We start from the raw sequence: 21,947 nt of genomic DNA on the forward strand, positions 1-21,947 counted from the left end.
CACCTTGAACTCTATAGGTCAAAGCCAAACTCCCCCCTGACCCCTGACAGACCTCTACGTCCACTTTGTTCTCTCTGTCTCTCGCTCATGCAGCGGCTGGTTCCGGCATCCTCCCAGAGACTAGAACAGGCACGTGGGATGCACCCTTGTCTATTCTATCCAGACACGAGGTCATTTCCAGCTCCCCATCTTCCTCCTCATTTCTGCCGCTCCCTTGGTTTGAGGGTCTCATTCTGAGCTGTCACAACGGACTCCTCGACAATCACCTTACCTCTGTCCTGTCCGGTCTCAAAACCATCCTTGACCCTTGACCCTTGATTCCAGGGGAATCCATCCGAAATAGGAAGTTGTTTGAGCACCCTGCCCCCACTCCCTTGGAGTGTACCGTGGAGAAAACAGTTGAAAACCAATCGTTGCAGGGTAGTGTCCTTCTAAGGGGGAGGTGGTGATCCAGTGTCTGTGAGTGGGGAGATTGATCTCTGTCGGCTTCCTTCCCCTGCAGGGAGGAGTGGGTGAGAATGGCTGAATTTGTGACTTACTGTTTAGGTCAGCGCAGAGAAAGACTGAGTGGTCACTGAAGGTTCACGGTGTAAAAAACGTAAAGGAAGCTACAAGGCACATCTATTAAGTTGGAGAAGAGTGCTATGAACACCTTATCTTTAAAAGAAATATTTTTCAGGGGCACCTGGGTGGCTTAGTCGGGTGAGCGTCCAGCTGCAGCTCAGGTCATAACCTCCCTCACTCATGGGTTCGAGCCCCGCGTCGGGTTCTGTGCTGGCAGCTCCGAGCCCGGAGCCTGCTTCAGATTCTGTGTCTCCCTCTCTCTCCCCCTCCCCCACTCACGCTCTATCTCTGTCTCTCAAAAACGAGTAAACATTAAAAAAAGAAAGAAAGAAATATTTTCCAGTCTCTGTTACCACCAAGGCGGCGCCCTTGCCCCCGTCCCTCACCCCCATGCTCACGTGCACCCCAACCTCCCAGACTGCGGTCTCTAATATCATTCTCCACTACCAGCAATGAGGATTCCATAGAGACAGCTGATTCCTTGTCTTTAAGAGGCAGGAAAAAAATCAGGATGGGGTCTGGAACATCTTGTTGTTGCCAGAAAGCAAGAATGCTTTCAAGAATGTCAAGGGCAGCGCTGCAAGGACAAAGGAGCCAAAGGGGTTCCTGAATCAAGCCCTGACCATTTGGGCATTAATTAGAAGAGGCTGAGCCAGAGAAGGAATGCGGGTTTGCTCCAATACTCCGAAAACAAAACAAACAAAAAAACCTTAAAAGTATACAGACAAGTGGCTGGAGGTGAAAAAAAAAGGGTGAATAGAAGGGACTATGTTAATTTGTATTGACTTCAGTAAGTGGGGGATTTCATGTAAACAGGTCTTTTGTTTCTTCTACTAATTATAAATCTGTTTATAAAAGAGAGAGATGTGCTTGTTTCTCTCTGTGAAAGCAAGAAAGAATAAATACAGGGAACTCTGAGTCAGCTAATTTTTTTTTTTTTTTTTTTTTTTTTTTTTGAGAAAGCAGGCACCGTCCCAGGACAGGGCTTCTCAATCCTGAGGTCACTAGGGATGACTCATTAGGGAGGGTCCCCCTGTGTTTGCAGTGGGCCTGGGAGGAGCAGTATCTGCAGAGAGTTGGTGCCTTCTTCCTCAGGGGATGGAAGTTCGAGATGGCCCTATAGGTGATAATACACCGCCAGCAAGGAGCCGCACGTTTTTAATAACGCTAACAGACCAGGGCAATATATCATGAGGCAACCCTGGCCAAGCAAGATGCCAATTCATCTCATTTCTGGGGGGGAAAATACAATGCTGCAAAACTGAAAACCTTCCCTAAAGGTGTGGGCTTGAAAAGTCTTACTGAAGTAACAAAGTTTAATTATAAAAAGGAGACTGTCCATATTTGGATTCTTCTCATCAGACTTTGCAACCCAGGCTTACATCCTGACCCAGAATCAATTCTTCAACCACCCAGACTTTCACAAACTCCAGCGGTTTGAGGCGGTTCTTTCCCTTTTTCTTTTGGTCTGGTAAGGTTGTTAAAATCCCTAGGAAGGTAAAAATAGTGTTTGGTAAAATCACTGAAATCCTAAGAAGGTGTCAAAATTGGCACCCCGGGAAGGCGTGGAGTTTAGGATGAGACAGAAAGTGAAATCCACATCATTAGCACTTTTTTAACACGTTTCGATATAAAGGTATGAAGCGGTTTTGGAATTGCGATGTTTTGTATAGTTAATGCACTTAGAGCTTTTAGAAGGATCTGCTGCATTGAATTTGTGAATTTAATTAAATGTTTGGAGGTGTTTCTTTAACTTGGCGATCGGTGTTAAATGTGAAAATCCAGTGTGCTAAATTCATGAAGTCTTAAAAAAAAAAGACTTTATTTCTTAGAACAGCTTTTGGTTTACAGTGAAACTGAGCGGAAAGCAGAGAGTCCCCGTGTGCTCCCTTCCCCGTGATGACACACGGTCTCCGAATGCTCTCAGCTTCCCCGCCCCGCAGAGCAGTACTTTTGTTACAATCAGTGGACCCATACTGACACATCGTTATCAACCAAAGTTCAGGGTCGACATTAGGGTTCACTCTGGGTGGTCTTGGCGGTCTTTGGGTCTTGACAAATCTATAATAACATGTATGCACCATTGTAATGTCCTACAGAATAGTTTCACTGCCCTAACCATCCTCTGGGCTTGGTCTATTCATCCTTCCCTCCCCACTAGTCCCTGGCAACCACTGATCTTTTGTTGTGTTTTGTTTTGTTTTAATTTTATTTATTTATTGTGAGAGAGAGAGAGTGCGGGAGGGGCATGAAAAAGACAGAGAGGGAGAGAGAGAATCCCAAGCAGACTCTGCACTGACAGCGGGGCTTGCACTCATGAATTGTGAGATCATGACCTGAGCTGAAATCGAGTCGGATGCTCAACTGACTGAGCCACCCGGGCGCCCCAACCACTCATCTGCCTACTGTCCCGGTAGTTTTGCTTTTTCCCGACTGTCAGCTACTTAGAATTGTACAGTAAGTAGCCTTTATAGTTTGGCTTCTTTCATTTAGTAACATGTGTTAAAGTTTCCTCCACGTCTTCATGGCTCGATAGCTCTTCCTTCCCCACCCCCTTGCAGGCTGAATAATATTTCATGGTCTAGATGGGCCACAGTTGGTTCATTCATTCACCTACAAAAGGATATTTTGTTTGCTTCCAGGTTTTGAAAATTATGAATAAAGCTGCTATAAATATCTGTGTATAAGTTTTTGTGCGGATGGAAGTTTTCAACTCCTTTGGGTAATTACCAAGGAGTACCTTGCTGGATCATAAGAGAGTATGTTCAATTTTGTAACAAACTGCCAACTGTCCTCCAAAGTGTGGATTCCATTTTGCATCCCCCCTGCCCCCCACAGCGATGAATGAGAGCTCCTGTTATCCTCAACCTCACCAGCATTCGTTGCTGCCATTGTTTGGGGTTTGGGCCATTCTAATAGGTGTGTAGAGGGAACTCGTTGTTTACAGTGAATTTGATTCGGAAATGAAAACCAAGAACACATGCCAGTTAGAATGGCTAGCGTAAAAAAACACAAGAAGCAACAAGTCTTGGTGAGGATGTGGAGAAAATGGAACTTGTGCACTGTTGGTAGGAATGTAAATTGGTGCAGCCACTCTGAAAAATGGTATGGCGGGTCCTCAAAAAACCCAAAACAGGAGCACCGTACAATCCGGTAATTGTACTTTTGGGTATTTACCCAAAGAAAATAAAAACACTAATTGGAAAGATATATGCACCCCTATGTTCATTGCCCCGTTATTTACAATAGCCAAGATATGGAAGCGGCCCGAGGGTCCATCGATAGATGAATGGATCCAGAAGATGTGGAATATTACTCAGCCATAAAAAAGAACCAAATCTTGCCATTCACAACAACATGGATGGACCTGAAGTGTATTATGTTAAGCGAAATAAGCCAGACAAAGACAAATAACGTGTGATTTCACTTATATGTGGAATCTAAAAATATGGCAAACACACAGCAACAACAAAAAAGAGAGAGAAACAGACTCATAAATATAGAAAACAAACTGGTGTTTGCCAAGAGGGAAGGGGTGGGGGAGGGGGGAAATGGGTGATGGGGGGATGGAGGGGTACAAATTTCCAGTTGTAAAATAAATCATGGGGATAGGAAGTACAGCCTAGGGAATATAGTCAATGATACCTTCATACACCAATCGTGGTGAACATTCCATAACATATAAAATTGTTGAATCACTACGTTGTATACCTGAAATGAATTTAATATTATATGTTAACAGTACTTCAACTAAGTTTTTTTAATGGGCATTAAAGCCTGTGTCAATAGTAGTCAGCATCCCTCTCTGTGCCCAGAGGTCCTTCGGACTTGAACTAACCCTCAGTGGTCTGAATACTACTCACCAGGCAGTGTGGGCCTGAGTGGGGGTGGGGGGGGAGTGGTGGTGAAGAGGGGCCAAGTTACTCCTGGTTGCAGATAGGATGACTTAGGGAGGAGGGTTAAGGGCAGAGAGAGCAGGCCAAGGTTGGAGAGAGGGGGACAAAGAAATACGGTGGGAGAATAAAACTCAGGATGGTGGCCAAGAAAAATTTAAGAATGGGCAGCTTAGTATTTTGTTTGACGGGATGAGCATTGCTGTGATGTGCCCCGTTTCCACGAGGCTGCACTGTGTGGGTGTGGGGGTGTTTTGTGTGGAACTCCGGGAGAGGTGACTGAGCGCCACACCTGTGTCCCGGAGGCATGAAGAAGGACCAGCTGTGGGCAGGGAGAGGGAGGAGACCAATAGCCTGTGGCAGCAGCCTGTGGTCAAGTAACTAGTGCAGGCCCCTCTCCGCAGGGACATAAGGAAGGCCACGAGGGTTTCTATGTGGAACTGGCCCTCATCAGCCAACAAGCCGATTGTTCCATTTTCAAGATTTTCTGTGAGTTGGTTATTAAATTACTGGCAGGGAGAAATCTGCCCTGAGGCATTTGCTAGTTGGTGTGCCAACGTCACGGGTCAGCAACCTCCCCAACTCTGCTCACGGCTGCCAGTTAAATGGTGACTAGCACACCACGGCAGGGAGGCCATTTGTGATCCAGCTCCTTGCCCCTCTCTCGAGGCTCAGCTCCTGTCACATCTTGTTTTTCACACACCAGAAATGCCAGAGGACACGAAACTCCTGGCTCCTGGCCTTGTGCAAATGCTGTCCCTCTTTCCCTGACTGCACTCCATTTTTTAAGTCACCTCCTGGGGAAAGGCTCCACTCCAGGGCTGGATGTGTGAATTCCCAAGGAAAAAGTGTCTTGACCCTGTGGGGTCCTCCCTCCCGTCCTGTCCCCTCCAGCTCGAGGCCCTTGAGATGGGCCTGTGGACTCTTCATTTCTGTGTCAGGAGAGCCTGGCGTGGGGCCAGCACCTCTCTGAACTTCTATAGCGCGATCTCCCAGGATAGGCTTAGTCTTATTTTTTTTTTTGTAAGTTTTTTTTTTTTTTTTTTTTATGTTTATTTTTGAGACAGAAACAGAGCATGAACGGCGGAGGGTCAGAGAGAGGGAGACACAGAATCCGAAACAGGCTCCAGGTTCTGAGCTGTCAGCACAGAGCCCGACGCGGGGCTCGAACTCACGGACCGCAAGGTCATGACCTGAGCCGAAGTCGGCCGCCTAACTGACTGAGCCACACAGGCGCCCCTGGGATAGGCTTAGTCTTTAAGGACAGTCACGGTAGGACCTTAGGACCGGAAGGGGAAAGATGCTGCCATCTTGGAATTTAGAGGGAAATTCTCCAGTGCTTCCGGATGCGGTGTGCTGAGGGACAGCGAGCGCAGGGTCAGCTTTCAATGACAGAGGATGAAAGAGGAGGCCTCCTGATGACTGCTGAGGCCTGGGGCTTCTCCAGGTGGCAGCAGTGGCCTTTGGTCCCACCCATCCTGCAGCGCACTGGGCTCCAGGCCTCTGAGACGGCTCCAAGGTGTCAGCACCCGGGCCCAGGCCTTGGCTGCCCGCTGACTGAGTCGCTCCCAGCCAGAGCCACTTTCCAACCCCGCAGACTTGTCAGCAGGATTGGAAATGGTGACTTGGATGAAAAACTTAAAACTGCAGGGGAATTTTTCCGGGTTGCAGAGAGAAGAGCTCCTCTTGAGGCTTTTGACTGGGTGGCCCCCTGGATGGCTCTGCCTCCCCTCTGGTCAGGGAGACGTGGGTCCCGTGGGTCCCAGAGGACAGCAGCCCTGAGGGGAAGGGCAGGCGGAGACGGGGAGGGGCCAGCAGAGAATCTTCCCTGATGCTGTTTCCTACTCTCTCAAGGCAATGCCCCATTATAAACACTGTTTGCTTCAGAATCCTAAATGTCGTCTAGAAATCTTATTGGCATTTTTGGGAAGATACACGAACCAGTCTTCCTGGTGGGGGTAGGGCACCGTCTCTCCACCCCAGCAGGAGCCGGCTTAGAATAAAGTAGAAAGCTGAGAGCCAAGACTGGCAGGTCATGCCCCGCTGGGGACAGCCAGGAGGCAGGCCAGGGGCTGTCCCCCAACCTGGGCCTGGGGGTTGGGACGCGCACGTGAGCTGCCTTACCTCTCTGGACGTCGATTTTCCTCAGAGTGGCCAAGATGTCTTTTCCTGGAAAGCCATGAGCCTGTTTTTCCTGAATCTCTCATGCCCATGTAGGCCTGCCCTCCTTGATAACACCATTGCCTCAGGGCTTGGGGTGTGTGTGTGTGTGTGTGTGTGTGTGTGTGTGACCTGGTAACTTCCAGAAACTTCTGCTCAAAAGAACCCATCTCTGGGGCAGGTGTGGCTGCCAGGAGAGCGCTGGGAATACAAAATTCCTCAGCAGGTTTGCTCTGAGGGCTGAAAGCAACCCAGTGGTTTTACAGGATCTGGGGGAGCCCTGGTTATTCTTGTCCTTCTGGCCTGAGCAACTCAAGCATCATTTGTCAACTTGTGTCTTCCTTCTCTCTTCTATGGGTCATTAGAGCAGGTGCTAAGATAGGTCACAGTCCGGGGGCACCTCGGTGGCACCCTCAAGTGTCTGACTCTCCATCTCAGCTCAGGTCATGAAGTCACAGTTTGTGAGTTCAAGCCCCGCGTCGGGCTCTGCAGTGATGGCTGGGAGTCTGCCTGGGATTCTGTCTCTCCTCTCTGCCCCTCCCCACTTGTGCTCTCTCTCTCTCTCTTTCAAAATAAATAAACTTAAAAAAAAAAAAATAGGTCAGAGTCCTGTCACAGCCACCTGAACAAGCCATAGCCCCAAGGCAGAAGGACGGAACTCCCTTTATGACTTGTGGACCTCGTGTGTCCCTGGTGCTTGTTGTGGCTCCTGACATGGGTTATAACCCTGCAAACAGGTGCTGGGCACTTCCTGTGGGCCAGAGATTGTGCTAAGCTATGTACAGGCGCCATCTCATGTAGTGTCGCCACGGTCTTGTGAGGAAGGGAAGTTCTATGATCACCATTTTCCAGGTGACAGAAGTGAGGCTCAGACAGCTACGCAGCTGGTGGCCTGGATGGTGAGTAGAGCCACGATCTGAACTCCCATCTTTCAGACTCTGGCGGGGGGTGGTGGGCAATACTGCCTTCCTGGGACTGGCAAATTCAGGCTGATTCTAAAGTTCGAGTCCAGGGGCGCCTGGGTGGCGCAGTCGGTTAAGCCTCCGACTTCAGCCAGGTCACGATCTCGCGGTCCGTGAGTTCGAGCCCCGCGTCGGGCTCTGGGCTGATGGCTCAGAGCCTGGAGCCTGTTTCCGATTCTGTGTCTCCCTCTCTCTCTGCCCCTCCCCCGTTCATGCTCTGTCTCTCTCTGTCCCAAAAATAAATAAAATAAACGTTGAAAAAAAAAATTTAAAGTTCGAGTCCAACTTGGACTGGTCTTTGGACAACTGACAAAGCTTACAATATCTGTCTCCTTCTGAGGAGGGAGGAAAATGCCATCCCTGGAACGTTTCTATCGATTCATTACCAAGAGGTTAAATTCAGTGTAAAGTGTACCAGCTACTGACCCTGAACTTCTGCCTTGACCTCCCTCTGCAACCGGTTTCCCCACGGCCACTTACCTGCTGAGTTCTATGTTGAATCGTCTGAAGTTGATGTTGTTATAGGTAAAACTAGCAACTTCCTGTGATTCAAGCTAACAGTAGACATTGCAACTTGAAGAGCTCTCACATACCTTGATGTTATTTAAGTTTTCACTTATTATTCTGAGAGGGTGTGTGTGCATGCACGTGCACGAGTGGGGGCGGGGCAGAGAGAGAGGGAGACAGAGAGCATCCCAAGCAGGCTCTGCACTGTCAGCGTGGAGCCTGACACGGGGCTCGAACCCACAAACGGCGAGATCACGACCTGAGCTGAAGTCAGACGCTCAACCAACTGAGCCACCCGGGCGCCCCAAAGCTTTCACTTACCTTTACTGCTCCACCTCCCTCGGTCCCCAACCATCAATCCCTCTTACCCAAATTTCGCCCTCACTTCAAGGTTTAGCTTAAATAATGCCACTCCCTCCAAGAAGTCTTTGCTGAACTCCCATCTGGAAATCATCTTTCCCAAGCGTCCATGGCACCTTACCCGCACCCCTCGTCACCATTCTCCAGGCACGGTGGTTGTCTACACGTACGTGCTTTTTTCTGATGAAGGAACCATGTCTAATTTATCCCCATCTGGCTGGCTCTTCAGCATAATATCCGGCACTTCGTAGGTGCTTTTTTTTTTTTTTTTAATTTTTTTTTTCAACGTTTATTTATTTTTGGGACAGAGAGAGACAGAGCATGAACGGGGGAGGGGCAGAGAGAGAGGGAGACACAGAATCGGAAACAGGCTCCAGGCTCTGAGCCATCAGCCCAGAGCCCGACGTGGGGCTCGAACTCACAGACCGCGAGATCGTGACCTGGCTGAAGTCGGACGCTTAACCGACTGCGCCACCCAGGCGCCTCTCGTAGGTGCTTTTTAAGAGTTGAGCTCAGTAATGTGACCTTCTGCTCCTTGTAGGGACAGTGTCCCAGGGCTCCACACTATAGCTGGTGGGAGCATCTGAGAAGGGAGCAGTGTGGGAGGCAGTACCTGCCCCTCAACATCCACTCCCGTGACCCTGGGAAGGGGGGCCCAGGAGCCCTCTCTGGGTCACACTGAATACAAGAATCAGACGAGGACGATGTGCCAGAGACAAGGCTCCCTTGATGTCATCCCACCTCAGAGAAACTTCTCCCAAATCTGGCCAGGGTGGCAGAACCATGAGCCTCAATTTTGGTCACTGCCTTGGGTACAGGCTTAGGATGTGGTCTGCAGGCCAGGGAGTCAGAAGACAGGTGACCCTGCACGGTCCCCCACTGATGACTTTCTGGAAAGGATCCCCAGTGAATTCGTGTTTCCTCCCGACAGGCCATATCCACACACAGACCCTGCTTTCTCTCTAGAAAATGTTGCTTGCGGAAGACCGCGTGCCCTTGACTAAGTTCATCTTGAACCCAACGGGGCTGTGGTTTTCGTTTCATATCTCCTGGCTGTCCCTCCCTCCCTTTCTGAGAGCATGACTGGGAAATGAGGAGGAAGGCAGGATTTTAAATGGCTGATGATCTCCATCTCCTTGTGGCAGCCGCCCAGTGCGGACTCTGGATCCAGGCCACCGAGCCAGCATGGGGAAGAAATGAGGCGAGGGGGCAGAACGCAAGCAGAGAGCCCGGCTCCTGGGTCTCCTGCACACTAGCTGTGCGACTTTGGGCAGCAGGGCCCCTCCTGATTCCTCTGCATCCCGCTTTCACCACCCGCAACAGACAAGGGATACACCCCCCCCCAACCTTGCCCAGGGCATACATTAGAATGCAGATGATGCAGGTGATGCTTCTGGAGACAATTCTGGGGCACAAGATCCAACCCCGACCCATATAAGAGTACTCTGAAAAATCATAAAGTGCTGTATAAACTCAGTATCCATTCATTCCCTAACTCCTTTGTCGAGAGCTTGGGAAGTGCTGTCAGGCAAGGTGAGTGGTGCTTGGGGGACAAAGTGAGAGTTCCTCATCAGTCAGACAGCAGTGGGGGGCACAGACAGACAGACAGACGGATTCACCAGCGCTAGACAGAGACACAGGCCAACAGGAGCGTGAAAGAGATTGGGGATCGAGGAACCTATAAAGTGGCTCCTTGGAGAAGGGGGCTCCTGCTGAATGTGGAGACTTGGTAAGCAACTGGATGAATGGAGTCAGGGAAGCCAGGGGGTCTGGATGACCATCGGCTAAGGGCAGCCAGTGAGGGCCCGGTGCCATTTTCAGAAATGGGGATGCAGGAGGAAATCAGCGTGGGGGAAAAAGAGGAGCTCTTTTTCTATGCATCCTGAGTTTCTCTCCTTTTAGGCGGCAAATAGCTTTTCCCTCCCTTGTACCAATAATTTGTTTCATTGCAATTTGTTTTGTTGCCCCCCAAAACAAAAGAGAAACAAAAAAAGCAGGACACAGAAAAGCATCCAAGTGAATAGATTCCTCTTAATTCTGCACTCAGAGCGAGTCAATTAACCTACTGGTGAACGTTCTCCCAAATCTTTTTCCTGCGATCCCTAATTTCAAAAAACATAATTAGGAGTAGAGTATGATACTGTTTTTAAAACTCTTGGTGCCTAGCTGTATCCCAGATCAGTACACTCAGAATCCCTGGGGGGCTGGGGACCAGGCAGCGGTGCTTTTTAAAGCTTCCCGGATGGTCCGGATGTGCAGTCAGTGTCAAGAACCAGAACCCAAGAGACAAACTAGTACCAGACGGGGCAGCAAAGGCAGCCTCCTGCTGATTCCATGCTGGTGCTTAAAGGCTCCACAAAGAACTCAGAGATGTATGTAGCACCAAGCCCAGCGACCACAGGGCATTTCAGGCTTCTACCCAGAGGAATCAGACCAAATCAGGGTTCAAAGAACTGAGGAAAAGACGGTATTTTTAGACCCTCCGCTCAAAACCTGGAGGCTTCCCCCTGGGTCATGGATGGTGGTGGAGTCCCTTCAGTGATGGAATTAATACCTTCACGTCTCCACCCTCGGGCTCTACAGCTGGTGGCAGGAGCTGGGGATGTTGTGAGCCACAGAGCAAGGTTAACTTCGGGTCCTAGCAAGAAAGGGATTATAAACTCCGGCAGCGGGCATCCGCCGTCTTGGAGAAAGAAGGTAAAGAGGGAAAAGAGAGCCTCCGATTCACACGAGAGCATCGGGTCCAAGAATTGTAAACATGCATAGGCTGCCAAACCTCACTCTAAATATATTCCAATGATCTCATGTTTTCATATGCAGCGCAATAAAAAGAGGCATTTTTATTCATCTTGGATGACAGCATTTTGAGCTTTTATGAGAGCGCTGTAGCAGTATTCGCGTAAGCAAGAACCGCAGTCAATATTTCAGCCGCTTAAAGTCACCACGACAGGCACTTTCAAGGTGCTGAACGACAATTACGTGTCTTCTCGCGAGTGGGACCCTCAGATGCCTTTCCCGACATGGCAGCCAACCCCCCCCCCCCAGGGGGGGAACTGGCCCCATCACAGATCCCCCGAGGAGAGCCAGGAGAGGCTCTGGAGGCCTCAGTGTGTATCCTGAGGTGATTAACATTTCGTTTTGGCCTCTTCATCTGCACGGACTTCATCTGTTCCTCGTTTTCTCCTTGGCCAAAGAGACCACGTCCAATGTCCTGAAGGAGAAGGCTGGAAACTCTTCCTAAGCCCTTGTAGATGAAGCCCATTGAGGGGGCTTGTGGAGCGTCTCTCCTTCTGTGGCCATCTCTCACAATAGGAGAAAGGGACAGAGAGACAGAGAGAGAGACAGAGAGTGCGCTCATCTCCGTCCTGCCTGACATCTGTGGAGCCTGTGTGATTCTCAGCCCTCACTGAGCTGAACAGCCAACCTCGGAACTGGGGGCCCTGTTGGGGACCTCCGCACCTTTGAACCCCTCCCCCCTAGAGCTTACCCTCGCCCTCGTCTGGAATCTGCGCTCCGGCCCTGTCTGTGCATAAATCAAGCAGCAGGGTAGAGCTCGGAAATATGACGAATACCTTGGCCGGCTCCTGCCTGAAAAGACGAGGGGGGAGGAGAGGGGATCTAAAGTAACCAGGCCTTGGCTGGAGGCGCAGCCAGAATTTAGTGTTCCTGGAGCTGGCCCCGGCTGCTCAGACCCACGCCAGGGGAAGCTTCCCTGGGGGCAGCCCAGCGCTCCAGGCTCCGGAGGAGAACACCGCTCAGAAAGTCTTGGGCACTTTGAAGCCCTCACTGCAAGCCCAGGGACGGGGGCTTGGGGACGCTTTGTCTCAGCGGGGAGGGCCCTCGCAGCAGCCCCGGGTCTGGAGGCTGCCGTTCGCACAGGGAGCTCTCCCGGAGGGGGTGTGTGATGCTCATGTGGGCACGGGTGTGCAAGGACGTGTGCTCACGTCAGTGGCCCGGGGGGCAAGAGCACCCACAACTCCCCCAGAGGACACAGTTGAGGGGTGTCTGCAGCCCGCAGTGTGGGGGATGCTCAGTGCTGCAGTGGTTGGGGTCTCCCTTCCTCGGGTTCCTGCCTTCACTAGGTTAACTGGTCCCCTCTAGTCAATTCTAGTAGGTGGGGACCCTGCTCTGTCTTCCCCGTCAGGGACAGCCCGGCAGGGAAAGCTGGGGGTCCTGGGGGTCCCCCTCCTGCCCCGGTGCCGGTCACAGGACCCACTGCAAGCAGCTCCCGAGTGACCAAGCTCCTCCGTGGGGTGCCACGGTTGTGACCGCACGTGACAGGGTTCAGGCCTCCGAGAGCTTCCGTCTAGAGATGCTTTGTGTTTTGTTCTGTTCTTGAGAATCACGGGGAGACGATTCCCACTGCTGCTGGCCGAGGGTCCGGGCACCCGTGAATCTTGGGGGCTGAGCTGCTGCTTTTGCGAGGAGCTTTGGAGGGTTTAGGCTGCCACGGGCTCCAAGCAAACATGTATCAGAAGGGCTGCCTTCCCAAGGCCATCCATCAGTCACCTCAAAATATTCACTCCTCTCTCCAAACCCCCTCCACACTTAAAAGCATTTTTTTTTAATTGAAGTTTTCCTTTTCTTTTTTTAAGGCAAGGAGCACCGTGAGACCCTCACTGCAAGGAGACAGGCTATTACCACCACCCTCGCCCCTGGTGCCTCCGGGCCCCCTTCTAAGGGCAGTGTGGGTCCTCTGAGCTGGCAGAACACTTAGCTTTCCTCGGGCGGAGGCAGATCACCCAGTCGGGCCTCCGGCCAGGGCTTTCCTGTCACCAGAGCCACACTAATGCGAATACATTTTTCATTAGGAGAAAATAAAACTCACAAGTGACATCAACTGAAAAATGTTCTTTGAGAGCAAGTTATTTCCATTTAAAGCGAAGCACATGACAGCTGGTGACTTTTAATGGAAAGTAAAATTTGCTGGGCTGCCTTACTATCAAACCACTTGAGAATTTGTGTTTTTCATTTTCCTTTTTGGAGCAAGGCAACGCTTTGGAGTCCACAAGAGCAGATGAGGAATGGAAAGGTCTGGTCTGGTCTCTAATTATGGCCTTAAAAGACCCTGGACAATCCTCAGCAAAATCGTGTTCCAGAATCTAGGCACATTAATTTCCTTTACCTTTCACTTGAAGCTCATTTAATAAGCTGCTTAGAAAACAGACTCTTCTGTCCCACTATTCACTTGGGCTCTATCCCAGTAGTTGTGTGAGTACCGAAAACTCTTTACCATTTCTCCAGTTAATAGGAAATGTCTGGTACGAAGGGATCCAGTGGGTATTTGCTATGGATTATATGTTTGTGTCCTTCCCAAATTCGTATTGTGTAACCCTGACTCCCAATGTCCCAATGTGATGGTGGATGGAGGAACCACCTTTGGGAGGGAATTCAGTTTAGATGAGGTCATGAGGGTGGGGCTCCCTTAATGGGATTAGTGCCTTTTTTTTTTTTTTAATGTTTATTTATTTTTGACCTAGAGAGAGAGAGAGAGAGCACAAGCGAGCATGAGCGGGGGAGGGGCAGAGAGAGGGAGACATAGAATGGGAAGTAGGCTCCAAGCTGTCAGCACAGAGCCTGATGCGGGGCTCGAACTCACAGACCGCGAGATCACGACCTGACCTGAGCCGAAGTCGGACACTCAACCGCTGAGCCACTCAGGCGCCCCTGGGATTAGTGCCTTTTTAAGAAGAGGAGGAAGAGAGACCAGAGCTTTCTTTCTTTCCACTCTGGTGGGCATATAGCAAGAATATAGCTGTCTTGGGGCACCTGGGTGGCTCAGTCAGTCAAGCCTTACTTCAGCTTAGGTTATGATCTCACAGTTCATGAGTTCAAGCCCTACATCGGGCTCTGTGCTGGTAGTGCAGAGCCTGCTTGGGAATCTTACTCTCTCCTCTCTCTCTGCCCCTCCCCTGCTCATGCTTTCTCTCTCAAAATAAATGTTAACAATAAAACTTAAAAAAAAAAAAATACAGCTGTTTGTGAGGCAGGAAGAGATCTCTCACCAGGAACAGAATTTGCTAGCACCTTGATCTTGGACTTCCCAGCCTTTAGAACTGTGAGAGTCAGTCAGTAAATGTCTGTGAAGTCAGTCTATGGTTCTCTAAGACAGTATTCAGGTAGGCCAGGAGGTGCTCTGTTACCATGAACTCTAGGGGATGAACTATCTGAACACTTGAACTGAAAAACCATGGGATGCCAGACCTCTGTTTCAGGCCAATATGAATTCAGTTCCTCTTTCCCTCCAGAATCTTCTAGCACTTTTAGAATCCATAACACATTTGTTGTCTGTGTGGAGCAGCAGGAGCACCTCCAGAATTTGGGGACATGGTCAGAAGGTGTCAGGTGTTGAAGGGAGAAACTGATAGAATCTTCACAACATGCTTGATATTTACCATCTGCAGACGCAGCCCGCAGCCCGCCCTAGAGGAAGTTTTGCAGATGCACTGCTGACGGTTTCACGGTTTGCAACATTAAACCCGAAGTTTATTGAAGATTTATGTAATGACCAAGTAAATTGTAATAAGCCATGTTACTTGAAGAGGATTAAATGAGTGGGTGTGAAACTTCCTGTATGGAGCCTAGAACAAGAGTGCTGAAGAGGAAGAACGTGGTTAGTGCTTATCCAGGGATGTCAAGGGGATATCGAGAAGGCATTCCCGACTCTACTCCAATCCGGGCCACACACCCTTCAACACCTTTTCCCTGATTTCTGCTTAACAAGCAATTTTTGTGTAGTTTGCTGCTCTTTCCTGTTTGGTGCGTCATGCTAAGGATTGTTCTGTCTTCTTGGAAACTGACCCCTTTATCGTTATAGAATGCGTTTCTTTATCCTTGATAACTTCCTTTGCTTTGAAGTCTGCTCTGTCTGAAATTAATGTCACTCTTCCCGCTTTGTTTTGATTAGGATCAGCATGGCATATTTTTCTCCATCCATTTATTTTTAATCTATTATGTGTCATTACACTTAAAGTAGGTTTCTTGCAGGCAACATATAGTTGTCTGTAAGAATCTATTCTGATGGGGGCTCCTGGGTGGCTCAGTCGGTTGAGCATCCGACTTCGGCTCAGGTCATGATCTCACCGTCCGTGAGTTTGAGCCCCACGTCGGGCTCTGTGCTGACAGCCCAGATCTTGGAGCCTGCTTTGGATTCTGTGTCTCCCGTTCTCTCTGGCCCTCCCCCCGTTCATGCTCTGTCACTCTCTGTCTCAAAAATAAACGTTAAAAAATTTTTTTTAAATAAAAATAATAATAAAAAAAGAATCTATTCTGATGATCTCTTGTAGCTCATTGGTGCATCTAGGCCACTGACATTCAAAATAATTATCGATACAGGTTGGATTAATGTCAGCCACACTTGTTACAGTTTTCTAGTATGTTGCCCTTGTTCTTTGATCCTATTTTTGTCTTCCACTCTTTTTCACATTTTATATAATTTCATTTTCTTTCCTTTCTTAGCATATCAATAATACTTCTTTTTTTCCACTGTTTTTTAGTGGTTTCCCTAGCGTTTGCAATATACATTTACAACAAACGTAAGTTTACTTTCAAATAACACTATACAATTTCACAGGTAGTGAGTATCTTACAGGAACAAAATGATCCTAATTCTTCCTTCTTGTCCCTGTATCACTGCTGTGACTCGTTTGACTTACATGTAAGCATACACATGTGTGTATATATATATATATATACCAAATACATACATGAGCATAGCATAATCTTAATACATTGTTGCTATTATTATTTTGAACAAACTGTTATCTGCTAGGTTAAGGATAAGAAAAATAAAAGTTTTAATTTTACCTTCACTTATTCTTCAATGGTCTTCCTTTCTTTATGTAGATGAATTTCCGACCTATTTTTCTTTTCTCGAAAGAACTGCCCTTAGGGGCGTCTGGGTGGCTCAGTCCGTTAACTGTTCGATTTCTGCTCAGGTCATGATCTTGCAACTTGTAAGTTTGGACCTTGCATCGGGCTCTATGCTGACAGCTCAGAGCCTGGAGCCTGCTTCAGATTCTGTGTCTCCCTCTCTCTCTGTCCCTCCCCTGCTCATGCTGTCTCTCTCTCTCTCTCAAAAATAAATAAAACATTGAAAAAAATTAATAAGGAACTGCTTTTAACTTTTCTTGCAAGGCAGGTGTACTGGCAACAAATTCCCTCAGTTTTTGTTTGTCTGACAACACCTTTATTTCTCGTTCACTTTTGAACAATAATTTCTCAGGATACAGAATTCTTGGTTGGTGGTTTTTTTGTTTTTGTTTTTGTTTTTGTTTTTTATCTCTCAACACTTTTCTTGTTTGCATGGTTTCTGTGGAGAAGCCAGGTATAATTCTTAGCTTTGATCCTCTATAAGTAAGGTGTATTTTTGTGTCTTTTTCTTTTCCAGTAATTCAAAAGTAAGTTTAAGTGTCGATTTTTGTTGTTTCTGTTTTTTCTTTTTGCATCTGTCTTGCTTGATGTCCTCCAAGCTTTCTGGATCTGCAGGTTAGTGTCTAGCATTAATTTAGGTGAAATCCTCAATCATTATTGTTTCAAATATTTCTTCTGTTTTTTCTTTTTTCTCCTCTGGTACTCCCATTATAAGTCCGTTACACTTTTTGTAGTTGTCCCACAAGCCCTGGATGTTCTGGTCTGGGTTTGTTGTTGTTGTTGTTGTTGTTGTTCTTTTTAGTCTTTGTTCTCTTTGCCCTTCAGTTTCGGAGGGTTTTACTGAGATAGCCCCAAGCTCTGAGATTCTCTCCCCAGCTACGTCCAGGATCCTGGTAAGCCCATCAAAAGCATTCTTAATGTCTGTCACAATGTTTTTCGTTTCTAGCATTTCTTTTTGGTTCTTTCTTAGGATTTCCATCTCTCTGCTTACATTGCCCATCTGTTCTTGCCTGCTGTCTACTTCATCCGTTGGATCCCTCAGTATATTAATCGTAGTTGTTTTAAATTCCCCATCTGATAATTCCAACATCCCTGCCATATCTGCTTCTGACGCTTGCTCTGTCTCCTCAAATTGTGTTCACTGACTTCTGTGTGTCTTGCAATTTTTTCCCTGATGGCTGAACACCAAGTTACTGGGTAAGAGAGATTTCTCTGAATAGTCCTTCAGTAATGTGGTGGTGAGGGGCAGAGAAGGGGGTATCCTATAGTCCTTAGGTCTCAGCCTTTCCGTGAGCCTATGCCTCGGGACAGTGAACTTCACGCATGTTTTTGTTTCCCTTTCCCCTCAGGGGGGACAGTATGGCTAGAATTGGTTGGAGTTGGATATCGTCCTTCCCCCAGGTCAGGCAGGCTCTGATAACAACCCAGCAGGCTAAGCTCAGATTAACTAGTTTTCCCTGAGAGCAAGCCTTAAGAAGAGTGCTCGGTCACATTTCAGAACGGTTCCTTTTCCTCTCCCCATGCTGGAAGCATGAGGGGATTCTTCTCTGATATACTCCCTGGGTTCACCTGTCTCTCCAGTCTTGAAGGCAGTGGTTTGTCCAATGTCCTCCTTCTATGGATCCTAAATGAGTTGTTGCTTTTCCGGGTTCCTTTTACCTATTGTTAGGATGAAGTGACTTCCAAGCGCCCTTACACGCTGAACTAGAAATAAAAAGCAATTTTGAGAATGCTAATTCCGTTTTTCGGGTACGCAGCCGAAAGGGGTGCCCTAGGGAAAAACCGGAAAGGTACGTCCTTCATTGTAAGTTAGTTAAACTGGCATTCTGATTTTCCTATCAGTCTACTGTCAGTTTGGTTGGCAGGATTTCACCTCTTGGGGCCTGGGGAGTCCTGTGTGGACCGATTACATGAGGTTTCTGAGACCTGAAAGCCAAGGGCCGGATCTAGACCCAGACCTGCCCCGGGACACAGATGGCCCGTGAGGCTCGGCTTGATCAGGCAGCCAGCCGTGGAGCACATACCCGGACAACACCACGCCCGCGGCTGTCCCTGTCGCGTTCTCACTCGCTGGTAAGTTACTTTGTACAGATTTTATCTTGGGTAACCCCTTCCTCTCCACTTCTCCTTCCTTAGATTGCCACATTTTCTGCAGCAGGGACACTGCCCCTGCTCCATCATGTATTAAATGTATGGTGTCTCGGCCACAGGGAAACTCAATATATTGACTGACTTTATAAGCAAAGGCATTCGAAAAGGTAAGAAGTGCAAATATATCTTCTTTGGAATCTAACCGTAAAAAGCATAATAAAACACGCTGACATGTTCTGTTGTTTGATCTCCCGCTTCTGTTTGAACGGAGTCTCACGCCAATCTACTTTCTCGAATGATGAGCAAGACATTCCTTTTACCATCCCTTTCCATATTCTGTCCTATGGCTTTTGTTTTCATTCAGCCTGTCATTTACTTGTCATGAAAGAAGATGCTATTCAGGGCTGATCAGAGCTTGTGGGGTTTACATTTATTTAAAAAAAATTTTTTTTTAACGTTTATTCATTTTTGAGAGACAGAGAGAACACAGCGTGAGCTGGGGAGGGGTGGAGAGCGAGGGAGACAGAATCCAAAGCAGGCTCTGAGCTGTCAGCACAGAGCCCGATGCGGGGCTCGAACTCACTGACCGCGGGATCATGACATGAGCCGAAGTCAGACACCCAACCGACTGAGCCACCCAGGTGCCCCTTACATTTATTCTTAATCATACAGTTATAGGTGATTATTGTAGCAAATCACCATTGTGAAACCACAAACCTCTCAAGCCTCCTGAAACAACAACGAAAAAAAATTGCTGAACTTGAGTCATAGTAACAGCATTACCAGGCTTACTGTGAGGCCTGAGCGCCAACCTGGGAGAAGGAGCCTGCGCAGGTAAGAAGACGCTTTAGACGGATGCACTAAAGGCAGGATTTTGGCTGCAACACTGGCTAGATGAGGGAGTTTGGGCAAGACCCTTCAACCAAGACTTAATTGCCTCATTTATAACAATGCGGAGAACAAGTCCTACCTCACAGGACGGATGTGAGGATTGCATAACATTTGTCAAATGCACAGCGTGCTATCTGGACATACAGAGACGGATAAATGTTAGTTTCTCCTCTGCACAGGGCATTGAGTCAAATCTTACGTGAAGGGTCCTTCTAGTATTCTCAGGACTTAACCTCTCTAGCTGGGGTGCCAAAGCATCCTGGATTCCCATCCAGGCATCTGTTACAGCCTGGCTCCAGGACATCGGAGTATAAACACAAGGAGGGGGAAACAAAGTCTGTATGTGCAGCAATAGTCTAAAATGAGGGGCCATGAAGTCACGTTCGCTGTCAGAACTCACCAAGTTCTGACCCCGCGTGAGAAAGTTGCCTCTGTCCAGCTTATCTCATGGGAAGCCCTGGAAAGGGATTGTACTTTCAACTTGCTTGATTGCACCTTCAGCCGTCTGCCAGGGTCTAGCATTTCCCAGAGAGAGAGCAAAGCAGCCACTTTCCACAGCAGGCAAGTCGTCGAAAAGCATGCTCATCACTCAGGAGGCATTAGTTTCAGCTGACCGAGGGAGCAGAACTGTCATTCTGGTGGCTCCCATCTGCTGACTGCTCTCCAGTGCCAGGCCCTGTGCTTTGCATTTTCCATGCATTATCTCATTCAACCTCACAATAACCTTAGGAATGAGGAACTGTTTCGTGTTGACCTTAAAGGCTTAGGAAGCTAAGTACAGTCGACAGAAGGGGACAATCGAAATGGGCATTTGAACACGGAGGGGACTGTAAGGGGAGGTCCCACTTTTTCCCTGGAAAGGACATCACGTTGTATCTCAGGTCTGACCGGAGGCTGCCGACAGCTCAGTGAAGCATTGTTGTGGGTCGTACTGCTCAGCAGAGCGCAGGGATCCTGGGTTCACGAGACGGAGGGACACCCTTTCTTCAAAATGCTTCTCGGTCTTTTTTCCAATGCTCCCACTTGGGGACAGACCCTCCTTGTCCCTGTCTTGGAGCGTGGCTGCTTCCTGCCTGTTCTCCTGGCCCCGTTCTCCAACTCCTCATCCCTGCAGTTCAAGCCCTCACTCAGCAGCTCGGCTGGAAGCCGTGTGTCCCACGGTGTGTCTGTCTTGCCACTTCTCAGCAGGGAACTCTTCCCTGGCCTCGGCTGCCTTCTTCCAGGCTTTGCTTTCAGACGAGATGGGGCACTTTCAGGGTGGTATGGTCGTAGACCAGGTCTTGCTTCCAGTTCTCCTCTGCCCTAAATCCTACCCACAGGTAAATCTTGTCCCTCCCATCCAACCTCCCCTGACTTCTCGGTCACCGTGCAGTGCTCTCCTCTGAAGCAGAACTTCCCTGGTCTGGCATGCACACGTGGCATTGCAGCCGGTCAGGATTCTTTGTGCTGACTTCTCTGTTTTGCATTTGTAGTGAGGTTGCAAAACGCCAGGGACCAATAGTGCAAGGCCCACAGGGAGGCTCGGGCCCTGCACAGCCACGGGGAAGAAAAAAAATTACATCTGCGTGTTGACACCGTGCGAATTTCTTCAGAAACTGTTATTAGCAAGAATAATTAAAACAGGAAGCTTCTGGGTTCTTCTTTCCTTGAGTCACCACATAATTAATCACAACATTACCTGTTTGTGCCGCTAGCTCTGGGCACCAAAATTGCAAGTTACAGCTCTGAAAGCCAGGGTCCACTAGGTTTGAGAACCAGACTAATCAGAGTTTGAATCCCAGCTCCACAATATTCATTAACCTCTAACTTTTCGGGGGTGGTTTTTTTTTTTTTTTTTTTTTTAAGCAAGAATTATCCCTACCTTATAGGGTTGTTATGAGGAATAGAGCTACTGCATATAAGATTATAACCACGGCATCAATGATTATATGATGAATCAAATTGCTAAATTTTAGTGAAATACACTGGGAACTCAGAATGGCATCTGCAGGGACATAGTGAGGAGACACAGGGCAGGACTAGAGAATGGGCGGCCAGGAAAATAGCTGCTTCGTCATCTTGGCCTGGGGTGGGCTTGTGTTCCCAGTGCAGGGACAGGGTGATGGGGAGGTCACTGCCTCCAGACAGCAAACTGTGTTTTCCCAGTGATACGCCCTCGGCCTGAGGGCTGACGCAGTGCTGGTCTCATGCAGGTGACGGCTCACCAGGCACTTGGTCACTCCTGGTTCCTGGTTGCTTCTCGGCTCTCATGCTCCCACCCTGACTGGGGTGGGGGAGGGGTGGTCAGAGGCTGCCTCCCAGGCCCCAGAAGCTGGCAGAGAGCAGGAGGTTAGCACAGACTGGTTTCTACTGGACATTCCCAAGTACATACTTTGCAAGAATAAAAGAGACTTCTTCCTAGACCGACTTGCTAACCAACAGGTGGACAATTAAGGGGTCGCAAGAAAAGTCCGTGGTAAAGGTTCAAGAAGCTGCTTTTCTTAAGCTCTGCACAGAGGTGCGGCGGGTTACATTTTTTGAAAGCAATTACATCGCTCCGGGCAGATGGAAGAACAAGAAGTACGAGAGAGAACTTGATGCGAGCAAGACTTTTGGCTTTGTTTAGCGACTGTTTACTGGATACCATAGTAGCACGCCTCGCCCTGGT

At 48.6% G+C, this 21,947-nt stretch overlaps 1 protein-coding gene across 6 annotated transcripts in view; it reads right to left on the bottom strand.

The window, feature by feature from the left end:
* Nucleotides 1-247: 247 nt before the first annotated feature.
* The window catches only part of RALGPS2 (Ral GEF with PH domain and SH3 binding motif 2), a 201,014-nt gene continuing 179,314 nt past the window's right edge, over nucleotides 248-21,947 (bottom strand). For all 6 annotated transcript variants that reach the window (XM_045452761.1, XM_045452758.1, XM_045452759.1 and 3 more), the window contains one exon: nucleotides 248-496. In XM_045452761.1, the coding sequence (XP_045308717.1) occupies nucleotides 263-496 (234 nt within the window). In that variant the 3' untranslated portion in view covers nucleotides 248-262. The remainder of the gene's footprint in view (nucleotides 497-21,947) is intronic.

The sequence above is a fragment of the Leopardus geoffroyi genome, chromosome C3 (assembly GCF_018350155.1).
Source record: "Leopardus geoffroyi isolate Oge1 chromosome C3, O.geoffroyi_Oge1_pat1.0, whole genome shotgun sequence".
NCBI classification, from domain to species: Eukaryota; Metazoa; Chordata; class Mammalia; order Carnivora; family Felidae; genus Leopardus; species Leopardus geoffroyi.